Source organism: Cyanistes caeruleus, chromosome 15, assembly GCF_971803275.1.
Source record: "Cyanistes caeruleus chromosome 15, bCyaCae1.hap1.1, whole genome shotgun sequence".
Lineage (NCBI taxonomy): Eukaryota > Metazoa > Chordata > Aves > Passeriformes > Paridae > Cyanistes > Cyanistes caeruleus.
In genome coordinates, this window is record NC_141715.1 from 9,362,253 (window position 1) to 9,372,633 (window position 10,381).

A 10,381-nucleotide genomic window follows, 5' to 3' on the forward strand; every position below is an offset into this window, starting at 1 on the left:
GATTTACGTATGAGACACACAGAGAAGACAGTGGTATGGAATAGATAAATATAAGATATGGATTAGATAGATCCATGATATATTCTCCCACTGCCCAGCCGTGCTCAGGTGTGCAGTGAATGCCTGCCCACAGCACGGCCCGGGCGCGGATACTCCTGGGGACTGTCCGGAGAGAACCGGGAGCTGCTCCGGCTCCCGAGGGCCAGCCCGTTACTCTCTGTTTAAGGCCCGTGTCAGGGGACGTCTGCCCCGATGACACCCAGGTGACACCCAGGTGACACCCAGGTGACACCCAGCCCAGGAGGAGCCGAGGCCTGCGATCGCCTGGGAAGAAAAGCGGACCCAGCATTACCGCGGCCGCCGCCTCGGCAGAGCCTATCTTTGCGACTAGCAGGGATGAACTGAACCGACAACGAATATTTTAAAACGAGATTTTATAGTACAGAATAAAAACTGTAATTAGGTTCATGATTAAAAAAAAAAAAAAAAAAAAAGCACAAAGGAAAATTAAAAGGAACGAAAAAAATGTCGCCTCTGGTTCAGAGGCTGCTGCGAGCAGCGGGTTTAAAATAGTCGGAGCAGAGCCGGGCTGTTGGCAGATTCGTGGAGTCATAGAAACATCAAGGTTGAAGAAGACCCTTAAGGTCAACGAGTGCCACCGCCTCCCTCCAGCACGGCGCGCTGGGCCCCGTCCCCCTCCCGCCGAGGGCGGGGAAGCCCCCGCAGGCCGACCCCGGGAATAAAGGGAAAAAAGGGGACTGTGAATGGTCTCAGACACGATGCACATTTGCAGTGTATTCACCTCCTTCCTCCTTGGGAGAAAGGCCGCTCCCACCTCTTGCTTCTCACACGGGAGGAGGTCTCCATCCTTCCCGTGCCTTCTGCATCAGCTGAGCCCCTCGAGGCCCAGAGACCCTGGTAAATATTTGCGTTTTAAACCACGTCCATCTTAAACAGCCCCTAGGTTGTCTGGTTCACCTCGGGTGCTCAGAATTCCCAGTTGTTTGCAGACTCCTGAGCGAAGTTCAGCTGGGAGCGGCAAAAAGGCAGGAGGACATCAAGATGTGACTAGAAAAAAAAATAAAGAAAAAAAAAAAAACCAGCTCGGGAGAGCTGGTCCTGATAGCACCCACATGTACATCCCCTGAAGGGTGCTTAAGACCAGAGGTGAAGGGGTTGGGAGCTTTGGGCTCCCCCCGCCGGGGGTCCCCGGGCCTTGCGGGGCGCTGCCGGTGGGGCGGGCCCGGCTCCATCACTCCGGCGGGGTCGGAACAAGCCTGAGCGGCTGGAGCACTGCTTCCCTCCGCTTTTCCATAAAACAGTTCTAAAGTTCTTTCCCACATCTTTACTTGATTTGAAAGCAAAATAGGGTGTCAGGATAGATGAGTTAAAGTGAGCCGAGAAGGTAGAGAGGAGAGAGGGTCGTTTCCCTAGGCGGTCACAGCCAGGGTCTTCGTCCAGTTTCCTTTCTCCCCTTTCCCCTCACCCCTGGTACCCGCGGTTCCCACCTTCCTTCCCCCGTAGGTTTTTCCACTACGCCAGAACACCGAGGTGTTACCAGGTCTAAGGCCGTATCCCGGCCTGCGAGGGCAGCTCCAGGGACCGGCCGTGCTCCACACGCCCCTGCTTCGGGACAGGGTGCACCAGTGACCGCTGCAGGAGATGGGGTCTGCCGAGGAAGGGTGGGGGTCTCCCACCCCCTCCCCGCCGGCTGCCCCGGTCCCCGGACTGGCACAGTCACAGAGACCCCTCCCGAGGGTCACCGCGAGTTCGGCTGCAGCAGGAAAGTGATTCGTTATTAATCATGTGCTGAAAGATGATGTGATGGGAGAGACGGCACTGCCGCTGCTCCCCGAGCTGCGCTACCCTGGCCGCCAGGCAGGGCCCGGGCAGCTCCTTTATACCCCCCGCAGCCTGGAAAATAATGTTTTAAAAGGTTAAAACCAGTTCAGACGGAGCCCATAGCCCAAGCACACCTCCAGGAACATATTCCTGGTGGGACTATAACATGTGGTGGGGTGGCTCAGCCCCGCGCAGAGATGCTGGGGAGTGCGCGGGTGCGCATCCACTGCTGGGTGCGGAGGTTCCGCGGCCGTGAGGCCCAAGCTGGAAGGGTGTGGGGATACCCGTGGGGACGCCGTGCTGCGCGGGGCGCAACCTGCGCGCTGCCGGGCGGTGGGGGGATTACGAAGCGAACTGATGGGGTGCTGGGGGCGGGCGGGGATCCCCAGAGAATTGTTCGCTTTTCCATTCGTTTGTGAAATATTTTTAATACATCACCGAGTTTGGGGGAGGAGGCGGGTGAAGAGAAGGAGGAGGGGAGGCACCCCCGAAGGAGCCGCGGCCAGGCGGCGGGGGCCGGGCAGGGGCGGCGGGGCAGGGGCGGCGGGGGCCGGGCAGGGGCGGCGGGGGCCGGGCAGGGGCGGCGGGGGCCGGGCAGGGGCGGCGGGGCCGGGCAGGGGCGGCGGGGCCGGGCAGGGGCGGCGGGGCAGGGGCGGCGGGGCCGGGCAGGGGCGGCGGGGGCCGGGCAGGGGCCGGGCAGGGGCCGCGGGTCTGGCCGCGGGCGCGCTGGGGGCGCGGATGGCGGGGAGAGCGGAGGCAGGTCCCGCGCGGCCGGGCTGGGCCAGCGCGAGATGGAGTGATGCATGAGCGAGACGGGGAGGTTTTAACCTTCAGGGGGTGGAGCCCCGTTTAACTACAGGCATTTGTTCTAGGGCAGGTCACTTTAATCTCTTTAGCTTTAAACTGTCCAACTCGCAACTCGCGTTTCTCTATAAGGGATCTTTACCACTTCCCTGCCTATGCGGCCGGAGCGCCGTGCCTCTCCCCAGCAGAGACAACCGCCTTCCCGGCGCTGCCCAGATTGCTTCCGACACCCTTAAAATAATACTGTTAGTAATAAGTGGATTTGTTTTTGGTTTTTGTTGATTTTTTTTTTTTTGCTCCTAAAAAAAAAAAAAAAAAAAAAAAGCTCCTTGTTCCTTTCTGTGTGGAATAAACACCTGCAAACTCCCCCAGGCAGCCCGGCGCCCCTGCCATGGATTCCTTTAAAGGTGGAATGAATTTGGAGAGACTGCCTGAGAGCTTGAGACCCCAACCCTCTCATGACATGGCTTCCAGCTTCCATTTGCAAAGATCCTCGGAACCCAGAGACCCGATCGACAACTCAGCCAGTGAATCCTCCGACACGGAGGTGCCAGGTAACCCTCCCCCTCCCCCTCCCCGCCGTGCCTCCCCCTCCCCACCGCGCCTTCCCTCCGCGGGCGGCCGGGGGTGCTGCGCCTGCACCCCCCGAGCCGGAGCCCATGGAGGGACAGGGGCGAGCAAGAGCTGCCGGTGATCGCGGGGAGCTGAGCCCCGGCAATCGGAGCGGGGGGCAGGGGCCCTCCTGGAGCTGCCGCCCCCACCGTGCCCGGCGCTGACAGCCCCCGCCGGGGGGGACACATGGCTCCATGGTCCCATCCGGGGAGCAGCTCTCTTTTATTTATTCCGTCTGTTTTTAAATTAAAAACTGTAGTTATTAATTGATGGGGTCGGGGGAAAGGAGGGACTCTTCGGGGAGTACAGTTTTGCCGGATGTTTCTGAAATAATGTCAGCTTTTGCCCGGGTTTATTTTCCAGCTCGGGTGGTGCAGAGATGGAAAAAGATCTCTCTGTCAGCGAAAAAAAAAAAAAAAAAAAAAAAGAAAAAAAGAAAGAAAGGATAGGCAAAGCCAGAGAGGCAAGGGGGGGCAAGGCAGGCAGCGCAGGCCGCTGCGGAGGGGATGTGCGCGGCCGCTGAGAGGTTTTGCTTGGGGGCTGAGAACTTTCCCCTTAGAAAAGGAGAAGGATTCCCATGCTCTGACCACCGTGTGCGAGGGCTACAGGAAACGCTGTGCTCTCTCAGATTGCATTTAATTAAAATAACAACATTTTCAGAATGACAAGGGAAAGGTAGAAAAGAGGAACAAAAGCTTCAAGAAGAAGCGTGATATTTCTTCTCCAGCAAGACTGTTTCAGAGAGAGTTTATGTTTTATATAATTTTAATTTTCTAATAGCTATTGTCGCTCTTCGGAGTTTTAACCTAGAGTGGCTGTGTAAGAGTCAGTCCCAAAGTGGCACTCGGTGATAAAGAGGGTTTGGGTTGTGCCTCCCGGCCTGATTCGCAAACAAAGTTAGGGACCGGCGTCTGGAAGGGACACTGAGATTAGAGGGGATTATTGGAGATTAGAGAGGGAGATTTGCTCCATTTTGCTCTACCCCTGTGTGTGACCCCTCGGTGCTGCCGGAGGGCTGAGGAGCTGCCTGCTTTCCTTCTCCAAGAACCTGCAAAATACCTTCAGGTTTTTTGTTGTTTTTTTTTTTTAATGGGAAAAATAGTTACAAAATCCGATTAAAGATGCCTTACGATTTGGAATTGTATCACCCTGCGGTGAGGCCGGATTTTTAGGGAAGCCCGGGAGAGGGGCGAGGGGAGCACTGCCAAAGCCCATCGGTACCTCTGGCTCTTCCTGATCGCCCCCCGCTCCCTCCCGGCGCGGTTTATCCGAGCTGTTCGCAGCCCGGAGCGGGAGGATTTGTTTTGGTGGGGATATTTTTGTTTCTGTTTCGCCGCCGGGCCATGCGGCTCTGCCGGCCTGGGGACCGGCGGTCCCGGGGCCATGGGCTCTGTGCTGAGAGGCCTCGCTTGCCCTGCAAACCTCGCAGGGCCATCGGCCCCTTCTGGGGGTCGGCTGAGCAGCTGAGGCTCGCTCGCACCCTCACCCTTTGCCTGTGAAGGATTCCCAGCAAGGTGCGATTCAAGGGTGACTTTGCAAGGACGGGTCCTCCCGGGCTCTGCATTCAGCGTGCAATTATTTTTAGATTCGCGCTTACCTCGCAGAGGTCGGGGCTTTAGAAATGCCCCCGGGCCCGCCGGCGGGGAGGGAAAACGCTCTGAAAGAGGGTTAAAAACACCACAAACGCTTAAAAGGAGGAGGAAAAAATTGTCTAAAGGAGAAGCTGGCCGCGGTTTCCTGCAGCAGCAGCAGGACCGAGGCCGGGGGGTGCCGGGGCCCAGCCCGGGAGCGCTTTGGTTCAGGGCCTTCAGTCCCTCCCCGAGCGCTTAAACCGGGACAAACCGGGCTCAAAGCGGACTGGGAGAGCCAGAGAGCCCCTTACCAAAGGGGAGAGGGGGTTCGCAGGGCCGGTGTTGAATTCCTGCTCCCAGCCCGCGCAAATCCCGGCCGAGAAAACCCTCCTGGATGGTTTTTTCTTCCCCTCCTCAGAAATGATTTTTGCGGAGGGCTTTGCTCAGCCCCGTGTTAAATAAACACCAAAATCCTAAAAGATCAAGAATAAAATAATTATGAAAAGATAATGAAGTGAGGGAGCGAAGAGGGGCCTTTTGCAATTAATTGCTCATGGGTTTTCCACCTCTGCCCTTCCAAAGTTTCCCGTCGTGGCCGGGCACGACAAAGACAATGGAGCAAAGATCGCACCTTGGTTTGGAGGGAGCGAGAAGGTGCCGTAGAAAGGCAGAGCGGCCGGTGATAGCGGACCTCGCTCCCCTCGAATGCAGTCACCCTCCGGGCCCCTCTCCAGCCGCTCCGGGGCTCCGTCCTGCCCGGCCCGGCCCGGCTCCGTGCTCCTTCCCCAGGCGCCCGGGGAAAGGCGGCTTTGGGCTGCGGGGGCTCGCTGTGCTCGCGGCTGGGTGCTCCCGAGCATCCCTCCGCCAGGGGTGGGCAGCGCTGGGTGCGGGGCTGTCTGCCTTTGTGTGCCTGTGTTGGGAAAAAAACTAAAGAAAAAAAAAAAGCAAAACAAAACAAAACAACAGCAACCATCCTCGACCCCCTCGCAGAAAAAGAACGTAGCGGAGAGCAGAAAAACGAGGACGGGGCCGCCGACGACCCGGCGAAGAAGAAGAAGCAGCGGCGGCAGCGGACCCACTTCACCAGCCAGCAGCTGCAGGAGCTGGAGGCCACCTTCCAGCGGAACCGCTACCCCGACATGAGCATGAGGGAGGAGATCGCCGTCTGGACCAACCTCACCGAGCCCCGAGTCCGGGTAAGAGGGGCTGCAGCCCTGCCGGGGGCGAACTCTGCTCTGGGGCCGCCGGAGCGCGGGGGGCTCGGGAAGCTGCGATGGTTTGCTCTGGGCTGGATTTTAATGACCAGAACTGGGATCCGGGCCGGAGAGGAGAAATGCAGCTCTCGGCCACGGGGAGATTCTGCCCGGAGCGGGTCGCGACCGTGGGCCTCGCACTGCGGAACGGTTCATAAAGTGCGGGGAGAGAGGTGCGGGGAGCAGCGAAAGGCCAGGGTGGGGAAGGGTCTGACTGTGCGGGGAAGAACCCTCCGGACTGGACAAAACGCGGCGCGGGGATGGAGCAAGGTCCCATCCGAGCAGCTTCCCCCTGCTCTGGTTATTCCCAGTAATCGCAGCGGCCATCTCCCAGCAAACCACCGCCCCTCGCTATTGCGGCACCGCGACGGCGAGATCCAACCCGCAGCGTGCGGCTCTCGGGCCGGCCCCTCCCGGCCGCGCATCTCCCAAGGCCGCCGGCTCTTTGTGGAAGCCGAAAGCGAAGGGCAGGGGCTGGGGAGCGGTCGCAAAGTCAATACATGCTGAAGAAACAAACTTGTACCGCGAAGGAGCTCGAGTTTTACACGCGTCGGACCTCATGCCACCATATACATATAGCGTATATATATATAAAAATATATATATATATAAAAATAAATATATATATGTGAAATGGAGCGCGGGGACAGGTGGTGCGGGGCCTGCTCCGGCGTTCCGGGGGGAGCAGACTCTGGGCTGCGGATGCATCTGCGCACCGTCGGTGGGGTGCGGGGGCTGCTGTGACCCCGCACTCACCCACACGTGTCGCTCCCCCTCTCAGCCACGTTCGGTAATGTAGGTGCACACAGCGAGAAACGTGTGTGTATACATATATATATATACATATATGTGTGTGTGTGTGTGTGTGTGTGCGCGCTTCGGCAGTTCCTTAAAGAGATTTAAGAGTGAAAGATCCTGGCAAAGAAGGACCGGGCCGAAGCGGTTCGGTCTCCAGCGATCTATCTCAAGTGCTTTTTTCCACCCGAGACATTTCCCCGCGCGGTTTCGGCAGTGGTCGCACACCAAGGGACCGTGGGCTGAAGCACGGGAACTGCGGAGCGAAACCCCACCGCATGGAAAATCCACTTTTTCTTTTTTTCTTCTAGTTTTTTTTTTTTTTTTAACTCGGCAATTAAATTTTGAGTGGCCAAATCGGATTACAGAGAATCTGCTTTAAACATTTAAAAAGTAAACACCCATCTGAAACAAATGCGTCTGAAAGCATTGTCTTAATTGAGTTTAAAACAAAACAAAGCCCGAGCATTAATACTGGTTGAATATTTCAGGGAGCAAATATAACTAAAATACGAGTTGCAATTAACATAATTTCGTTCTCATTCTGTGTGGAGATGTTTGGGTTTGATGTTCTGAGATGGCAGATTGCAAATCTAACCTTAATTTGCTATGAGGGCCTTCCTTTAAAATGTCTAGGAGCCATAATTAAAACTATTACCCTCATTTTCAGGAAATTCCTGTCTGGAAGCACCTTCCGAGGAGCATATTACAGGTTTTGAACATGTTGGCTTTCGTTTCCTATTTATACAACATTCTTTTTATTATTGTTATTTTTTAAAATAGACTCCGCCATCCGTTCCCCCACGGAGTTTCCATCCTTGAGCCCGGTATTTAATAATAGTTGTGCCATTTCTGCGCCGGGAGGGGAGGCCCCAGGAGCCTGTCCAGGGCCGGGGCCCCGCTGTTTTCAGGGAGCTCCTGGGCCCCGGCTCGCTAGGAGAAAGTCGGGATGCGGCGGGGAGGATGTTGTAAGGGAGCCTCGCAGGCAGAACGCAGAACGATGCAGATTTTAAACCAATTTTTAAAGATTTTTGGAGCTGCCCGGCTTCCATCACCGGGGACTCAAATGGTTTCCGAGGGATAGATATATATATTATATAAAAATAATAAGAGTGAGACTGGAACGGGTTTTTTGCATCGAACCTCAGGGCCAGCCCCTCTTCTCTGTTTCCCGGTTAGGGCTGTAAATTCTCATTAGATATAAAGGCACAGGCTGCATCCATCCGAGGGCGATGCGGGGATTGATTTTTTTTTTTTCTTCCTTTTTTTTTTTTTTTTTTTAAACCTAAACATACTAATCCAATCCCTTTTTTTATGATCTGTAACAGGGGACTTTTATTACACAGTATTAGCGTTCGGAAACGCGGCAGAGCCCGGGCGAGCCGGCCCTAATCAGAGCGGGCCGTCTCGTCGCTCCCCGCCTGGATCGGGAAAGGGGCGGCGGGGAGCCGGGACAGCCTGGAGGGGCTGCTGGGCAGAGAGGCGGCTTCTGCATCCCGGCTGCTGCATCCCGGCTGCCTCATCCCGGCTGCCTCATCCCGGCTGCCTCATCCCGGCTGCCTCATCCCGGCTGCCTCATCCCGGCTGCCGCATCCCGGCTGCCTCATCCCGGCTGCCTCATCCCGGCTGCCGCATCCCGGCTGCCTCATCCCGCTGCACTGAGAGGGATGCTCAGAGCCCGACGTGCTCGCAGGCACCCTGTGCAGCGGGACCCCATCCCGCGGGGGCGGGGGGCGGCGGGGACAGGCGCTGCGGGGCGGCGGAGCAGGCTCTGGAGTCCCGGAGGGGCTCCCGGGGGGTACCTGTGCTCCCCTGAACACCGTCGGTGGGGTGGGGGGCTGCCGTGGCCCCGCTCTCACCGACACGTGTCGCTCCCCCCTCCCCACGCAGGTTTGGTTCAAGAACCGCCGAGCCAAGTGGAGAAAGCGGGAGCGGAACCAGCAGATGGACCTGTGCAAGAACGGCTACGTGCCCCAGTTCAGCGGGCTGATGCAGCCCTACGATGACATGTACGCCGGCTACCCCTACAACAACTGGGCCACCAAAAGCCTCACCCCGGCGCCGCTCTCCACCAAGAGCTTCACCTTCTTCAACTCCATGAGCCCCCTCTCCTCGCAGTCCATGTTCTCGGCGCCCAGCAGCATCCCCTCCATGAACATGCCCTCCAGTATGGGCCACTCGGCCGTGCCGGGCATGGCCAACTCCGGCCTCAACAACATCAACAACATCAGCGGCTCCTCGCTCAACTCGGCCATGTCCTCGCCGGCCTGTCCCTACGGGCCACCGGGCTCGCCCTACAGCGTCTACCGGGACACTTGCAACTCCAGCTTAGCCAGCCTCAGACTGAAATCAAAGCAGCACTCGAGTTTCGGCTACAGCAGTTTGCAAAGCCCCGGCTCTAGTTTAAACGCCTGTCAGTACAACAGTTGACGGACTTGACACAAACCACCTCCGACAAAGCACCGCCGACAAAGCGAAGCAGAAGCAAAGCTACGTTTAACAAAAAAAAAAAAAAGAAAAAAAAATTAAACCCGATGATAATTAAAAGCAAAACCCTAGCAAGTGAGAAAGGGGAAAAAAATAAAATAAACCACGCACTCACACTCCCCCCCCCCCCCAAAAAAAAAAAGCCCCAAAAACTCCGCGGACTTCGACTGTCTAGAAAACAAAAATAATAAAAAAAATAAGGCAAAACAACGATGCAACCAACAAAACAGCGCTTTAAAAATCTTTTTTAACAAAAAGAATTTAAAAAATAATAACCCCATCTAAAACCGTAAACGGACCAGAAAACTTTTGCAAGAGACACCGAAATTTGGTACATGGATGAGTTGCAATTTTTTTTCTCTGGATTATGCGGGTTGTATGTGTTTACTTGAACTTGCACAGGAGCCGGCAGGGCGGCCGCTGCCCCGCGGGGAGGGCGGCAGGAGGGGACGCCTCGGTGGTAAGAGCTGGTGGGACCGTTCTTGTCGCACGGGATGAGTTTGGTTAATGTTTACCACTGAGAAACAGAATCACACTCGGAAACAAACAAAAAAAAAAAAAAAAAGGTTGGGGGAAGAGGGGAGGGAAAAAAAAAAAACCAAATCGCAGAGTAGAATCTGCAGGGGAAAAATGGTTGAAATATTAGGTATGAAACTATTAAAATAATAATGACAAGGGTCAACCACTTATAGAAGGTTATATTTATATCTACCGTTGCATTGTGCCGGATCATTGTCCTTGGCCGTTGAATAAACTGTTTTTAAAATGCATGATTCTTGATGTTTTTTCTTTAGTTGGAAGCTCTAATCCAGTCATTCCTGATACTAAACAGCTCAAGGTTCCTACCTCTTCATCCTTTCCAAAAGACTGCAGTATCCCCGGTTGTGAGAGAGCACAGAAACCCTTCAGCAATGCAAAAACTGTTCATTTTTTTCCCCATCCAAAGTCTTATCCTGATAATGAAATTATCATTCATCTTCATTTAAATGCAGGGGGTGTTTTTTCTCTTTGAAAAGT

The 10,381-nt window shown here is 55.5% G+C and overlaps 1 protein-coding gene across 1 annotated transcript; it reads left to right on the forward strand.

Moving 5' to 3' along the window:
* The first annotated feature begins 2,680 nt into the window (after window positions 1-2,680).
* On the forward strand, window positions 2,681-9,929 carry PITX1 (paired like homeodomain 1). Its single transcript, XM_086851452.1, has 4 exons — window positions 2,681-2,891; window positions 3,019-3,200; window positions 5,820-6,025; window positions 8,768-9,929. Exons 2-4 carry the CDS (start codon window positions 3,038-3,040, stop codon window positions 9,305-9,307), a joined length of 909 nt encoding a protein of 302 aa, XP_086707578.1. The 5' UTR covers window positions 2,681-2,891; window positions 3,019-3,037; the 3' UTR covers window positions 9,308-9,929.
* The last annotated feature ends 452 nt before the right edge of the window (window positions 9,930-10,381 follow it).